This window comes from Lissotriton vulgaris, chromosome 12, assembly GCF_964263255.1.
Source record: "Lissotriton vulgaris chromosome 12, aLisVul1.2, whole genome shotgun sequence".
Taxonomy (NCBI): Eukaryota; Metazoa; Chordata; class Amphibia; order Caudata; family Salamandridae; genus Lissotriton; species Lissotriton vulgaris.
In genome coordinates, this window is record NC_141700.1 from 707,715,861 (window position 1) to 707,732,777 (window position 16,917).

Here is a 16,917-nt window from a genome sequence, read left to right on the forward strand (position 1 = left end):
GCAGCATGCGGCCTCAAAGAGGGCCCAATGCATGGCAGTTGTAGTTGATCAACCGGCCTCAGTCTCTGAAGGGTGTGGTGGAGAAGAGTGCAGATGACAAATATTTTCCCTTACTATGGGTGTCAAGTTTAACCATGTGGGCCCGAAAAGAAAAAAGAAACATGTCGATTCTCAGAGTCATAGTGGAAAAAAACATTCTAGCATGGAATCAATGCCCATGCGCATTGCCTACTAAGGGTGGAGTCACAGTGCATCTTGTTACTCGAAAGCCTATCCATGAAGAAAAAAAGACTTGGGCATGCAACAAACATACCTTTTTGTGCTGTTCAGAGAATTACTTTGCCCAACTGCTCTGGACAACCATCATGTTCTGTTTTGTGGCGGTGTGTGTGCATTTCACAATCAAAGCCTTTGCGTAGAAGGTCAGGATACCTGTGTGACTATTTTGTTACTGCGCAAATTAATAATCCGTGAATAGAGTTTTATGACTTCACAGATTCATTTCACCGATGTGCAATTTCTCAACAAGCCGCACTGACTCTCCCGCCATCAAACCAGACCGTCTCATGTGCCACTGACCTGCAAAAGGTAAAGATCCACCAGTAAATACTGCAGTCCCATTGCTCAAACAGGAAGAAAAGCAGTGATACAGAAGCGCTGGCATGGGCTGCAATGGCTGCAGAATGGGATGATGTGTTAGGGACAAACAACAAGAACAAGAGAACGGCCATGCTATATGGGTTCCTAAAAGCACGCCCTCATCTTCCAAGATATGTACTGCACACATACCATAGAAAAGCATATGCCTGCAGCAAGAACATTTGAGCCAACCCAGCAACTGTATAAGGAAAAGGGCCCTGATTTTACATTTGCTAAAGCAGTAGAGGAACAAATACACCTGGTGGCAGTAACAACATAGCACTCTGCAGGCATAGTAGGTTCCAAAAGCTTCAGAAAGATGGCTTTAATCTTAGCCCCCCCCAGCCCCCATAGTGGAGCAATGAGACCGATGGCATCAACAGGCCAGTCAGCCTGGCATCAATATTGGGGAAATTCAGTGCTGCTGAAAAGTTCTCAGACGTCATAAAAGGACTATTGCATTGCATCTTCCCTTTAGTTAAATAATTACAGACAGATTAGATGTGTTTTTGAGTGAACTAGGATATTAAGGCAAAGCAATGAAGGTAATAATTACGGAACTGTTCCACAGAGAGATACTGCAAGAGTTACATTATCAACCAAGCATGGGAATCAGGCTGCTAAGGTGGAGGAGGGTCAACCAGGGGGAACAGTTGTGGTTAACGGAGCACAGAGTGGGTTACCTTTTATCCAGTTCTCCAAAATATAACCAAAATGGGTGCAAGTATGAAATTAATACTCGCTTGTAGAGGGTACGGAGAGCCACTATATGATTCATGCAGGAGAGGACGTGATAACAAAAAGAGACGTGCTTTATAAAAACTGGATAATGAATCAGTGGAGGTGCAGCTTAGCATTAACTTACGGTACAAATATCCAGAGCAGCAGCGTAGTACAAGAGATGAAGACTTCTAGTTTATTTAAGGGTAACAGGGTCTTGGAATTTGCATAATGGATGCTCTCAGATGTGTGAAGAATGTAAGTGAACTAAAACTAGAAGAATAGGGATGAGGAGGCAATTGGGCCTGGGCAAACTCTTAATTACACTAGAGTAATTGAAACAATTTGGGCAATTTGGGGAATTTCGAGGTACTCATGTTGCAAAATTATTCAATTACGCCTGTTTGCATAATTTGGGGCAAAAATGACTACCCAAGAGAACAGAGCACTGGCAGAGGCTGCTATTCCCGTCCTAGTGCTTTTATCACTATTTTGTTAGTGCAAAATGCATCCTCAGGTTCATTTTGGACATGGGGGTGCATTTTGTGCTACGAAAATAGAACTAAATGCAGGGTAATACTCCTCAAGTAATCTTGCATATTTGTTCCTATAATTCCACATACTTATGTTACAGCATTATACACAAGTTACACCCAACCCTTGTACTCAAGTACACATCACTGGTCAGGCATTAAAGGCAGTGGTGTGCTTAAAGGGAAGTGTGCCCAGTACAGAAGAGTCTCAAGAAAAGCAATATGTACATTGGAAGAGTAAGATGATAGAGGTTCACATTTCATAAGAGAATCAGAATTTCAGTGCATGACCATTCCCAGAAAAATCACAGGTGCATGGAGAGTCCCTGTGAGTGAAACAAGGATTTTCTTTGCTGTGGAGATGGAAGGGAATGCTTGGAACAGACTCCCAGCAGAAGGTTAAAGGTCAATACCATAGGTAGAAACTGCCAACAGTGAGCAAGAAATTTACAGAATGGATTGGTACAGCACACTTTTTTTAGATCTCTATTCTCATGCATTTAGAAAAGGATACAGATGAGGCCTTGCGTGTTGTTAAACATGGACACACCCGACAGGAAGCCTATGAGCTCTACTACAAACAATCCCAGAGTGATGGAGAGGGCGACAACCAATCTGTGAAAGAAGTACACCAAGAATTACTAAACATATTCAGGATTGATGGTAATGCATACTGAAGGTAATATACACTTAATGCACAGTTTGAGAGCACAAAACAAAAAACTATGGGCTAAATGTAGGTAATTTCTATTTACTGATTCTTAAATACCGAATTTTACCAATTCGGTATTTAAGAATCGGTAAATAGAATGTAGTTAAACAATCAGTAAATGTTACCGATTCGTTAATATCAGTTATTACAGATTCGGTATTTACCGAATCGGTAATAAAGAATACCTTCCCATTTATTTCTATGGGCCTGGAGGCCCGTAGGAATGAATGGGAAGCCATTCACTATTACCGATTCGATAAATACCGAATCAGTAATAGAGGGAGCATATTCAAGGGTGGCAGTGTGTCACATTGACACCCTGTTGCACCCCTGAAAGGCATGTATGTCTGACACATGGCACTTTAAAAAAAGCACAAAATTGTTTTTTTAAAAGGTATTCGGTATTTACCACCAACTTGTAGTTGGTGGTAAATAACGAATCCTTAAACCAAAAACGCACTCACTTGAGTGCTCCCTACATAGGATTTAAGGATTCAGTAATTTACAGATTCCTTAAATTAAGGAATCTGTATTTTATCGATTCCTTAAAATAACGAATCAGTAAATTACCGAATCCTTAAATCCAGCCTCCTACATCGCAAAGGGCTAAATACCGGTCGGTAACGGGAAATTTACAGATTTTCGGCCGTTACCGACCGGTATTAGCCCACCTACATCGGGCCCTAAGACTATTCACTATTTAACCCAATACAGACAAAGCAAGCAGAAACTAATCCAATTAATAATGCCTGTCAAAAGGTAGAGCGATTCTCTGTTCCACTATGAAGAACCCAGAGTGACATCACCTGTGGTTTGACCAGGACTCTAAGGCACTCAACTGTCCCTTTCATGTCTTTCAATGAGTAGGAATTATGCCAATAAGTGCGTCTCCGCATTCAGCTTGGGTATCAATGAGTTTATTGCACGGATAGCCACTGAAAATGATCACTCGATATCCATTAGCAACATTCAGTGAACCCTTTTGTGGGCTTGGAGTCTTTACGAAAACTAAGGTCATACCAACATAAATACTCATGTGGACACACAATGCAGTAGTTTGGCAACACAATAGTGAAGTGGGTAACAGTACATCCATCACTCCTGTGGATAATTTATGGTATTTGGGAAGTACCTTCATCTTAGTCCAAGCTTGGGCCTGCACTCCTGATACTGAAGATGGTCCATTGTAGTGAGTACATACACAGTTAGGACAGAGAAAGTTAGGTTTATCCAGAGGCGCATAATTCTGTCCTCTCACCTGGGGCATTGACCAAACTGACTAAGGTTGGTATGGCACACCTTTGGCAGATTAGATCGGGCTTAGACATGTCTTAGATGTTCACATCTACATTTAGAGGTTCGTCGAATATATAGGTTGCCTGCGAAGCCCTGTTTTCCCCAGTATTCTAGTCAAAGTCGACTTGTGCCTTACGCAAACATGGCGTATGACTGATTCTTCGCGTAAGTCTTTATGTTGGTGTGACCTTAATTGATCACTTTCAGTGGAGATCTACCGAGCGTTCTCTACTTCCACTTGGGGTGCTTGGCCTATAACTACGAATCCACATTCTCTTCACATTTTGTTGCATTTTTTCTCTTCTGTGTCAGAAGGCATTAATTTGATGTCGCTATCCGCCCAAGTAAAAGGAGTGGGAGAAGAGGCTCAGGAACATAGAGATGCTCTACTGGTGTGTCCTGGCTGGAAAAAGCAAGAGCCACACGGATCTTGTGAGTAGGGACAAAGTCCTTCTGACTGTGATGCTAGTGAAGGACAATTTGAGGAGAAAGACTGACCAACAGTTCCATCGATATGGAGCCTGACAGGCCTGGACAATATCTGCAAAGCAAGGTCTGAATCGGCCTCACACAAGGGTTAAAGATATGTCAGAAATACAGGAGGACTGCCCCTGCTGCAGAGTGTGGAGTGCCCCCATGACCTGCCAACCTACACATGCAGTACAGCTGTGCAGAGAGCATATGGGAACAGGACCAAGTTGTGGCCAAGGTTTGTGGTCTGAGGAAAATCACAAATACGTCTGCCCCTCTGACACTCCGAGAACATGTATTATCTCAGTTATGAACCCAAGAGGAAATTTAGATCTCAACCCTTATGTCCTAAATGCTTATGGTGTTGTGTTGGTTAATGCTGGTTGTGTTGAACTAGGAATAATTTTAACTACCACACTACAACTTATGGTTCCAGGGTTATTGTCTTTAGAAGATCCAAGTTCCACCCTAATGCACTATGACCCTGTGTGCCTGGTGGGTGCGGACTAGCAAAGCAGATATCCCTACCATCTGAAGACTGAGATCACAAATCTTGGGAAGTAGCAGAGTAGCCTATGCACGGATTCCATTCCCTAGAAGCCCTAGGCACACTGCCCGATATCAGAAAGTCACAACTGTTAACCGTTTCTGTGAACTGGGTTTGGTAACCCATTAACATGTCACATCACTAAGGTCATGGGCAGATATCATGGTCACCCCAGGGATTACAGGCTCTCCAGTTGCCCCTAGAGTTACAGCATTGGTTAATATCCACTGACTTACATTACACAAACCCTGAACTGTGGTTAAACTAGCAAAAACAGCAGACAGGTAATATCATGCATTGCAGCCCTATCTGGCACCAGTACTCTACCAACTAGAGCATAGTATACTTACTTTGTAGTAAATATGGCAAACTCCAATGGAATCTGAAGTTAGTTTCCGATACCAAGGGTTGCATTACCTATAAACTCATTATCATCAAAGTTTAGTGCCTTAACACATATGCACTATAAACATATGTAGGGGTTTAACCATCCCTAGAAGAATTTTTCTTTCGAATGCCTTATTTTAACTTGCCCATCCCTCATATGCTAATTTTATAAAGGAAAACACACAAGATGATGGACGGAATGTTGCACAATGGCAAAAAATTCACCCCCAGTCACAGATCTGGGTTTAATCCTTCGTTATTTTGCTCATCAAGCCACCCAAGTTCAGACATGGCCATATGCAAATCAGTCTTGACCCTGTGCCTCATGGGAACAGTCCAGCCCGAACTGCCAAACCATGTCTTTCCTGGACCGGAATCAAGCATCCTTATAAACACATCTGGGATGGTGAAACAATGATTTACTGTGTATGATTACTGTGTAACATTGAACATGAGTTCCAAGCTTGCTATCACCTCCTAGAGTAATTCCTGTCTGCACAACCAGCTTCCTGTGGCGATTCAGGTATACAAAGGGAGCCCAGGCTATCCAAATAGAGAGTACTAGTGCTGACTGTTCCAGGGGGCGCCATGTTTGGAGGTATTTTTTGGCTTTAAAAAGCACCTGCTGCTGCATTGCTGGCCTCCTCAATTTTCATACAAAAATAAAAATGTCTAGATAACACAGTGATTAATGTTCTTCCCGGAGAGAAAAGTAATTTTGCCAAGTGGAAGTTTTAACTCATGTTATGGTAGCACAGAGAGTTAATGTGCCTGCTGCAAAGAATGTGTACCATGCAGATCACAAGTGCATATAGTTTAAATAAGTCAGTGCTTTTGTCAGAGAGATCCCTTTGTTACTAGCAGGGTAGATGTTGAAATCCTAACATGGAACAGCGAGCTAATAAATGGCATCAATGAGCTGCAAGCAAACTGCAAGGTATAGATTAGAGCACGATGATGTTTTTCTCCGTCTTTCATTATTCTAATGTTTCAAAAAGGGTTCATTTTGGTAAAAAACAAATTATTAAATCTAGCTCCCAACCATGGGGTTATGATTTAAATTCTGAGTCTGTGCTTCTCAAGATCAAGCACTCTTAAACTATACTGTCTACCAGTGTGGATGACATGTGACTCACCTTGAGTCTTCCGGCGAATGTAACATTTCATATACACTGATTGTCTCTGTGTAATGTGTGTATGTAAAGTGCTTTAACACCCTACACTGGTATAGGTGGCGCTATATAACTAATCAAATACTTCTGAGAGGGAGTTGTTATGGAGACTTGAGGAGGTACTGTTAAAGGGTAGTAGTGAGGGAGCGTGTGGGGACGCCAACAAACATTGTCGCACAGGGCGCCACCAGCGCTAAAGCCAGCCCTGCCCCTGAGAAACCTCACATACTCACCGATGAGCTGGCACCATGTGGGAATTTTGTGTTCCACATGAATTCATTTCTCCCCTGAGAGCTTAAAACCAAACACAGGGCCCCCGGTAGGGAGCTATAAGGGATTTTCTTATATGTTTAGGTAGATACTCTTCTTTTCTATCTCCTTTATTCAAAGGGTAACAAGAAATAAAAGTGGACATTCGGAAGCTTACTCTGTGTCTCGGCTGCTAAACTCCTCCGGGGTGTAGCTCACAGGCAGACAGGCCAGGACATTGTTATTCTGAAAGACAAAAGAGATGACTAACACAACAGCAGAGGGTAAGACAGTTGGATGTAGACAGGAAACGGTTTGTAGAAGGATGCACACATGAGGCACTCTGATTCCCTTCAGATGTCATATAACACTGTCAATCTATTTCAAGTCTTTGTGTGGTCTGTCACAGTGTAAATGTCCACATCTAGGTTATCCCTTATGCGATTTCAGTCTATTTTCTGTATTAACTTTAGTTGTGCTCCAGATGTCTCAGAGTGAAGGTTACAGGGACAGGGACTTCCTTCTTCTCCACATTCAATACTTTTACCTTCATAACAAAGCTGGAGAGAAGGGGACCCAGGGGACTGTCACTTCCATATATGTTTGGGATTTGCAGGGTAATAAACACAAGAGGGTTTGATTGGAGCAGGGGGACAGACCAGGGCACTCTTTATGATGGTGGCTTAACCACTCAAGGCTGAACCACAGACTCCGGCTATTGAGTAAATGAAACTGCCATTTTTAGCAGCAAGGGTCAACCATTTCCTCCCAACACAAACTTATCTGGCACTCTCAAGTAGACAAAATCTCCAGCACCCAAGTTCAGTGGGCTGCGCACCTACAACAATATATTCTAGATCCACTTATAGGTATAAAAAGGGTCACTGTGCCCTTTGTACCATGTGATCACTCCCTCACTAACCCTTCTTTCTTTCCACCTCTCCCTACTTAGCTCTTTCTTTCTATACTCAGTGTTTTTATGTTCCTCCTCTTGACACTACAGTTAGTTTGATCTCTCGTGGCTTGTTGGTAGCCCTCAGTATGCTATACTGCCCATCCCATTTTCTTTTTTGCCTGTACAGACCAACTCCTAGGCACTCTTTTAATGTTCAGTAGCGTTCCACTCTCTCTTTCATCACACAAAGAGATCCTCGAAGAAAGTTCCTTTGGAGGTTTTGTCCCTCTCTACAGGACTCTTACTAAGAAACCAGCTCCAAAACTCGACTTTAATGAGTGAATAAAATACTACTTCTATTGAGTGAACAGCTGCTTCGAAGAAGCGTCTCGGCGCTAACCAGTAGGGTCATTATTGACCAACAATTAACCATGTTTAAAAATGAAAGTCTTCAGGTCCTTTTTGAACCGAGAGTTGGAGTCCGGTTTATTAAGCTCCATGGGGAGGCTGTTCCATAGCTTAGCTGCCAAATAGGAGATGCCATTTCTGTCTCGCTTTACTTTTGGAATAGCCAGGAGCAGCTTAATGATGGAGCGCAAGCCTCTCCTTGGCCTATACTAACTGAATCTCTACTGAAGAAGGAACAGGCATTTCTTGTGTTCAGCTCTAAAAGTGATCAGCAAAAATGTGAAAATGATGTTTTTCCACAGGATGACAGTGCTAGAACCCCTGTCTGATATATGGTCTTATCAGGACACTTAAAATGAGCCTAGGAGCAGCATTTTAAATTATCTGGAGTCTGCAGTGAGATTTAGCAGAATATGTCTAAAAAAACAAGCATTTGCAATGCAATAGGTCTCGCATTATTGAAAGTTTGAGCTATTGGCGTTGCTAATAATAACGAAATGGCAATAGCTCAAACTTTCAGTAATGCGAAAGTTATTGTATTGTAAAGCAACCGGGGCACTTGAGCATTAGCTTCAAACATCTTGAGCTAAAGTGTGGATGCCGCGATTGCTTTAAAAGTAAAGAAATAGCCAGTAAGACAACTCAGTGAATTAATATTCCTACTGAAGATATGTTGTTGTTGTTGTGGCAAATTAGTTTTTCACTCTCCTGTACTCAATAAAATAAAAAAACATGTTTATCCATGCAGCACATTATCCTGGATGATACAACATCTACTGCTCTTTAATGTGGAAGCTTTGATACTGCTAGGCATATCACAGAACTGCATTAAGTAGTACTTATATAAAGTGTTATTTTTGTAAAACTGGTAGTCTGAACTCACATATGTTGAAGTGCTTTCATGCACTATGTGAAATTGCATCAATACATGGTCCAGAAAAAGCAAACAACTGCAATGCTGGCTATGGAATCACACATGCAGGGGAGAACTAACATCACAGAGGCAATTCAAAGACTGTTAACAGGGGCTTTATGTGCCTCTCGCCCAAAGCCTGACACTCTGGCCGTTGAAATGTCTGAATGGAGTATATATTGAGATACCGACGGGATTAAATGTTGAAATTCAATACCAGTGGCCATCATGTGGGTGCAGTTTATTTCAGCAACAAATACCAGTAATATGGCTGTTTTACACAAATAACGTCCGAGCACCTACAATCACAGAAGTAAAAATATTGCTGTACAACCCCTAGAGCAGGGGTCTCCAACCTTTTGTGTAGTCAGATCTACTTCTGGCCAGTGAAAATCGTCGTGAGCTACTGAACCCAAAGCAACTCGCGCATTTTTCCAAGAGACCCCCCCCCACGCCCAGTTTCATTGACCTTACGCCTAATTTCATCAGATCCCATACTGTGCCTTTCTGCCCTCTGTTTCACTCGTTTTCCCCTCGTTTTTTGTGACCTTCTGCTCTCTGTTTCACTCGTTTTCCCCTTATTTTTTGTGCCTTCTGCCCTCTGTTTCACTCGTTTTCCCCTTGTTTTTTGTGGCCTTCTGCCCTCCGTTTCACTCGTTTCCCCCTTTTTTGTGCCCTTCTGCCCTCTGTTTCACTCGTTTTCCCCTTGTTTTTTGTGCCCTTCGTTCCTCGCGTTTTTTGTGCCTGGCGTGTCAGTGTAGCACCGGGAATTATTCAACATCACATTCATTAAAAAACAGAATCCAACGTCATTAAACTATCTATCTGCTCGTCCATTGAGCTTACCTGCGGTCGAAGTCACGTCTCTGCTCCGTACTGCTCCGCTGCTGGCACCCGACGATGACGCCACAAGAGTCAGACTCTCACGAGAGGAGTCTGCAGCTCCAGGACAGGAGCGTCATCCTCTTCGCCCGCCCCCACCACCAACTTAGCTCCAATCTGAGCGGCTGGTTTGAGTGAGGGCGGGTAAATGGAGCCGGAAAAGTAAATAGCCCATTAAGGGCTACACAAGCTACTCCCGGGGTCTCCACGAGCTACCGGTAGCTCGCGATCGACCGGTTGGAGACCCCGGCCCTAGAGTCTTTTAGACCGTAAGAATGCGCCATTGATTGTCCCTGACAAAAGAACCAGAATTTCCTATTTTTGCTTGGTCCGCCTGCCCAGTGTGTTTAAAATGAAGCATTTTTCAGCCATTCTGTTACAACTCCTTTAGAAAAACCCTAAACCCCTGTAAAGAATATGTAGCTGACACCAATATTAGTGGCCTGTGGTACATTATTGACTAAATATTAGCTCAAAAGAACGTCCCTTATTATGCAGTGTGCCACAAGAGTGAAAGGACCCCGCAAGTAATTGTCCATGGGTTCTGAAGAAAGCCCGCCCGTTCAAATCGATAGTCCCCCACTAAAGTTTGTGTCTCATTGTGCCCCTGACAGCAGATGCAGCGTTTTAAACTCTGGTTATGCGAGAGTTGTGGATGGAGGCCCGCGAACACAATTGTGTACACACAGAAAAAAAATCAAGGATTACAGACATTGCAGAGTTCTGGGGCCATGTAATCAACTCCCAACCCGAATGAGTCTATCTGTACAGTATGATCCCTGGCCACGAGTGAAGAATAACCCATGCATGCCACACCTTCTGGAAGGGACACCATTACCACAGAGTGTGGACAGCATGGAAAAGTATCTACAGCTGCACAGTAATTAGTGTGGGCAGAGGGAGAACATGAAGAAATTATGCTATACAGAGCACTGCGATGAGGACAGGTGGGGAGGCAAGTGGAATGAAGAGGGGTGCGAGTGGGGTGAGAGGGCAGGGAAGGTCAGGGAGTGCAGCCCTAGTGAGCCGGAGACAGCAGGGAGAGAGGAAGAGGGGAGTAGGTGTTTTAGCAAGATGGACAAGGCAGGAAAGTGGAGAGCTGTGAATGCAAAAAAAGATGTAGTAGTGGTGAGAAAAGGAAGGCGGTAAAAGGTGGAGAGATTTCAGCGAGTTGGTGCTAGCAGGGAAAAGGTAGGAGAGAATGGATAAGGGGATAGGTGGAGTAAAAGAGGTGAAGCTGGTGAAAGATAAGAAGTGAGGGGTGAAGGTAAATAGGGGTAGAATGAAAAGGGAGACTTCAGAGCGATAGTATACAGAAAAGAAGTGATGTTGGAGTGAAAGGAGGTTGAAAGTAGATCAAAGTAACTAGAGTGTGTGAATAGGGGGCATGGTAGACAAGCATTGGAAATGCAATAGGTCTCGCATTAGAAAAGTTGGAGCTATTGGTCTTGTAAATAACAAATGTTATTTATGTGTTGGTTTTTAAAATAGCTAAATTGATAGCTTTGTCATTTACAATGCCAATAGTTATAACTTTCGCGAATGTGACACCTATAGCATTTGTAATGCAACATGTTTTGTATTTACGTGACTTAGATGGCAGCTCTGGTCGTTAGGCCACATCTGCGGTTTACCTGCAGCACAGAGTACTACTACATTAAGTGGTGTGACAAGCAGAAATAAAAGAACTCCAGTTTCATTTAATTGGAGACAGCTTGAACAGGAAAGAAAGACCACATATCAAATTGACTGTTTATGCACGCCTTCAAAAATCTACGTTTGGGAATAGCCAGAATCAAAAATAATTTTGAGTGAAAAGTGAACACTTACGTTCTAACATGGAAGATTTACTGCTTTAATGAGGCACCGCAATGATCGGTGCTAGCCCCTCGTCGTCCGTAGAAGGAATTATGGCGGACATCTTGAAGTTATAGTTTTATTTGTAACTACTCAAAATACAACCAATGACAGTAATATAATGTGTGGCGACTGTTCAGAGTTTGTTTATGAAACATGGCAATTATGACCCAGAGTTCTTTAATTTGGCAAATGTTTTGAAAATGTATATTATAATCAAAACGGTCTCACTCTTGTACTTTGCGATTTGTACCATAGCAATAACGTGCGCCTTTCACTAAGGGGCGGGTGGATTTAGCGCCTCGTAAGTGTCCTCTCTCTATGTCAATTAAAAGATGCAGCCGCTTCTGTTGCCTGTCAGGAGCAGTAGAGAGTCTCTGTCCGCTTCAGCTATGTCGGTGGATTTCGATGAGCGCAGTGGTGTGGTTCCTTGCTACACCCCATGGGGGTTTTGGTACCAGACCATGGAGGAGGTGTTCATCGAGGGGACAGTGCCCAGCGGCACAACTGCCAAGGAAATCCAGTGCCAAATAGAGAGCAAGCGACTCTCCCAGACTGTGGGAGGGAAGGACATACTTAAGGTGCGCAGAGGACATGAATTCCCGATAGTGGACCTTTAAGTTTATATTAGCGATATAGTAATTACCTCTGTGACAATAAAAGGTGAGCATGTCCAGCAGGCGAAATGCTTCTTATTGCACAAAAGCACTGGATAAAAACACAAATAATCCATAAAGGTGCCATCAGAACTGCAACGAATGGGGCTGTAAAGCAGAATGTATCGTGCTGTGAGCGGCTTCACACACCAGCGAGCTGCTAGCCTGGAGGCGATTCAGTTTACAGTGCGCTTTATGAGCTCGTGCAGCACGGCCATTGTGGTTTAAGCCACTGCCCCGTGGCCTCTGGATGACTTTCCTCTGCCCCAAGGAGATGCAATGGGGCAATCAAAGGCTATAAAAAGGCTGGAAGTAAAAGCTTAACTAGAAAGACAAATGGATTTCAGACGCCAGCTCGGAAATCAACACAAACAAGCCTCTAAGAGGGTTTTGCTGTAACTGAAAGTACTCTATTTTCTCGAGCTAACGTTAAATACAGCTTTTATTTGCTCTCTCAGACCACGCCTTGACAGAGAAAAATCAGTCAGTGGATTCTGCGCTTTATTTTGCATTTCCACAAATTTGACAATTTTTTTGCTACGAACTTGTGTGAATCACAAATTAAATCTGGAATTCGCTCACACCGTTACACGTATGTGAGAGAGAAATGGTACAGTACGATAAGTGTATTCAGGAAGGATATAAACTATTAAAGAAAAACATTAACAATTGAGGTTTAACCCCCACCTAGTAAGGATTACACAATACTCTGTTGCTGAATGTCAGGCGGATGCCCACGCCTCCCCACATTGCACCAAAGCATATATACTGCAACTTCGAGAAATAAGCAGTTAGGAACCTAGGATCTCGAAAGAAGAAAAATGTGCTTTTTATTAAATGCTCTTTTCTTAACCCATGAATATATTATGGATGCAGGTTTAGGCATCAACAGCAAGATACAGACAAGGAAGAAGAAAAAGAAACAAGTCGGGCGGCACAACAGGGGCAGAGAGGCTGACTAGCTGGCGGCACAGGTTAAATAAGGAGACACGGCCGGCCGGCCGTGAAACTGAAAGCACGGCCAGCCGGCCGTGAAAGCCTTTGATGCCGCAGGGGGTGGAGCGGCACCAAGCTGGGCAACAGATGGCTGGCGATTTGATGCTGTGCACGCGCATTTTAGGTCAATGCACTTGCGCATTGACCTAAAAGCGCACGGGCACAGCGTCAAATCGCCAGTCTAGGTAAGGTCTGTTTAAGCCCCTATAGTCTCGCTCCGCTCAATGCGCATGCGCATTGAGAGGCGAGACCTAAAAAACTGTGAACAAAGGAGACGAAAAATCAGTGTTCGAGGGTTAGTCTGATGAGAAGGGGTGGATGCTAGAGTGTGAAAAGTATTACCACCATAAAACAAGTGACTCCGACCCATGTCGTTCACCAGCCTGTGGTGCAGGCTCTCCCAGTAGAGTGAGGGGATCCCACGGCACGCAGCACCTGGTACATGCAGCCTGACAAAGTCACTGAACTTAATCTGTGGGCTTCAAGAGTGTTTCGCCTTCTCCATGTTGCTGACTTAAGCTTTGTCTCCCGGACATGGTGAATAAAGTATCTCCGCAACGCAGGGGTTTCCTGGAAAGCCACTCTACCCCCAAGGAGGCATTGAAGACAAGGGTGCAGAGGGCTGGAAAGGTCGATGAGCGCAGGAAGCACTGGCAGCATGATGTACATGTGTTACATAGGGGGAAGGTGGGGCGGCGAGAGGCCAGTATTTCTAAAATTATAAAAAGTTACATTTAGTAAACAAGTGGCGCGCACGTCACGCCTGTGTGGGCACAATCATAGCTCCACCCACGGCCTATTGATGTCTATTACGCGCTTGGTGCGCGTAATAGACACCAATAGGCCATGGAAGGAGCTTCGGGCCAATTGCGTGCAGTCTTTTAAAATAAGACGCACGCAAAGGCCAATGGGGGAGCTGAAAAGGAAATGCACACGCACGAGCGTGTGCGATTCTAGGTCAGCTTGGATTTCCCAGTTTTTAACTACAATAGCTCACTTGAGACCTAAAAAGAGAGTTATAATAGTCTTAGGCTTATATGATTCGTTTCCTGGTGTTCACCATTAAAAAAAATGGAAACTTAAATAAAGGTTACCATCTCACTTTAATCCTCTATCATCAGCCTCTAAGGCACCTTATCACACCCTACCCAAATTTATTTTGCCACTTTAGGACCTTTTCAGTATGTTTCTTGTGTCCTTTCATTCCACAACGAGCACCCACTAAAAAGGATTCCCTCAATGGAGTGCTCTCTTCCTTTCTGTACATCTCTCGGTCTTTTATTCCTGTTGACCACACTGTATTGAAGGCATGGAGGTTAAGGGAAAGAAAATAATCTGGCCCATTCAAAGAAGAAGACTGAAAGATCAGCCACTTGACCTGTGTATGTCACACACAAAGGCTTTTTCAGGTGTATTTGTGCTCTCACTCTCCGACTCACCAGCAGCCTTTGCTCTATTGAGCTCCCTTCTCTTCACACACAGACACCGTTAAGCATCTCTGTCCGTGTCCTTCACACTCGCTCTTTAGAAGGCCCCTGGAACATTTGGCATCTGTCTTCTGCGTGCGCTAAAAAATTCAGCAGTCCAGTGTTAGACCGACTTTCTTCCTCAGCACAGACAAAATCTCATCTTCAGCAGAACAGCTTTCAGCACTAGACCTCTCTTTACTCATTCTAGTTTATGTACTATCCTTACCAGTACTACAAACTATCTTCTTGCTTCACTGTCAAGCACCCTCCACCGTCATGCTTTATCATTCTGCTAATTATTCTGAGACTGTGTGAGAAAGTGCCTCTTTTGACATTGTTATCCCCCTACTTTTGCCAGGAAATTGATATGGGTTTGATTGTAGTGCACAGGGTCCCTGCCAACCAGCTCCCCGGTGCCAGTGAGTCTTCCTTAAAATTGTTCCACAATTGGCCCTCGAGGCCCCCTGTAAGTCCCTAGTAAATGGTACCTGGGTACCTAAGGCATCGGGACTGAAGAAGGCACCCTACGGACCCCTCACGTAGGCCATGCAGACTGCCACTGCAGCATGCAAGCCCTCGTGCAGACAAAACGACAATATCAACATGGCATACTGCCTGCATGCCATGCAAACTAGCACTGCCCAGAATATAGGTAAAGCAAAACCAAATGCCAGAAACCGGTCCTGGGAAGCTTGATCCCGGTCCAGGGAAGACATGGCTTGGCAGTTCGAGCTGGACTGTTCCCATGAGGTACAGGGTCAGACTGATTTGCATATGGCCATGTCAGAACTGGGGTGGCGGAGTGAGCTAAAGAACGGTGATGGATTAAACCCAGATCAGAGTACTGGGGGTGAGTGTTTGTATTGTCAACGCTCCGTCCATCACCCCCTTTGGTTTTTCAGGATATAGGCAAGTCAACGCTCTAGCAGGCCTTAAGGCCCTAAGGTAGGCATATCCACATGTGCAGGTATGTCCCTACAATATTTAAGTCTATTCTTAGATATTGTAAGTGCCAGGAAAGTCACCTGGGTACCTAAGGCATCGGGACTGAAGAAGGCACCCTACGGACCCCTCACGTAGGCCATGCAGACTGCCACTGCAGCATGCAAGCCCTCGTGCAGACAAAACGACAATATCAACATGGCATACTGCCTGCATGCCATGCAAACTAGCACTGCCCAGAATATAGGTAAAGCAAAACCAAATGCCAGAAACCGGTCCTGGGAAGCTTGATTCCGGTCCAGGGAAGACATAGCTTGGCAGTTCGGGCTGGACTGTTCCCATGAGGCACAGTGTCAGACTGATTTGCATATGGCCATGTCTGAACTGGGGTGGCGGAGTGAGCTAAAGAACGGTGATGGATTATACCCAGATCAGTTGACTGGGGGTGAGTGTTTGTATTGTCAACGCTCCATCCTTCACCCCCTTTGTTTTTTCTTTGTTCGCCCTAAGTTGGCAGGGTATGCTCAGACGCGAGTCCCTTGCTCACTTTGCCACTGGTTTCAAGCAAGCCTGGCTGAAGACGGCTGTAATGCCAGAAACCGGTCCTGGCAAGCTTGATTCCGGTCCAGGGAAGACATGGCTTGGCAGTTCGAGCTGGACTGTTCCCATGAGGTACAGGGTCAGACTGATTTGCATATGGCCATGTCAGAACTGGGGTGGCGGAGTGAGCTAAAGAACGGTGATGGATTAAACCCAGATCAGAGTACTGGGGGTGAGTGTTTGTATTGTCAACGCTCCGTCCATCACCCCCTTTGGTTTTTCAGGATATAGGCAAGTCAACGCTCTAGCAGGCCTTAAGGCCCTAAGGTAGGCATATCCACATGTGCAGGTATGTCCCTACAATATTTAAGTCTATTCTTAGATATTGTAAGTGCCAGGAAAGTCACGGAGAGTAAGTACATGGGCTAGAAACTAGAGTTAAACAGCACCATGATGGCTTATCTGAACACAGGAGTGTTTAGTACCAAACTACTCCTCTCAATAAACCCAATGCCAGTGTGGGATTTATTGAAACATGTACTCAGAGGGCACTTCAGAGGTTCCCCCTGAAAACATACCAACCCAGGTGTGGCACAGACTGGCTTTAGGCAGCCTGCCACCACCAGACATGTT

At 44.3% G+C, this 16,917-nt stretch overlaps 1 protein-coding gene across 2 annotated transcripts in view; it reads right to left on the reverse strand.

Annotated features, from left to right (window-relative positions):
* Nucleotides 1–16,917, reverse strand: part of TMEM107 (transmembrane protein 107) — an 87,794-nt gene that overhangs the window by 27,320 nt on the left and 43,557 nt on the right. The window contains exons 3-5 of one of the 2 annotated variants that reach the window (XM_086945956.1): nucleotides 6,905–6,972; nucleotides 2,407–2,507; nucleotides 580–676 (exon numbers count right to left, since the gene is read on the reverse strand). In XM_086945956.1, the coding sequence (XP_086802082.1) occupies nucleotides 580–676; nucleotides 2,407–2,507; nucleotides 6,905–6,972 (266 nt within the window). The remainder of the gene's footprint in view (nucleotides 1–579; nucleotides 677–2,406; nucleotides 2,508–6,904; nucleotides 6,973–16,917) is intronic. The other variant, XM_086945955.1, reaches the window with a different exon arrangement.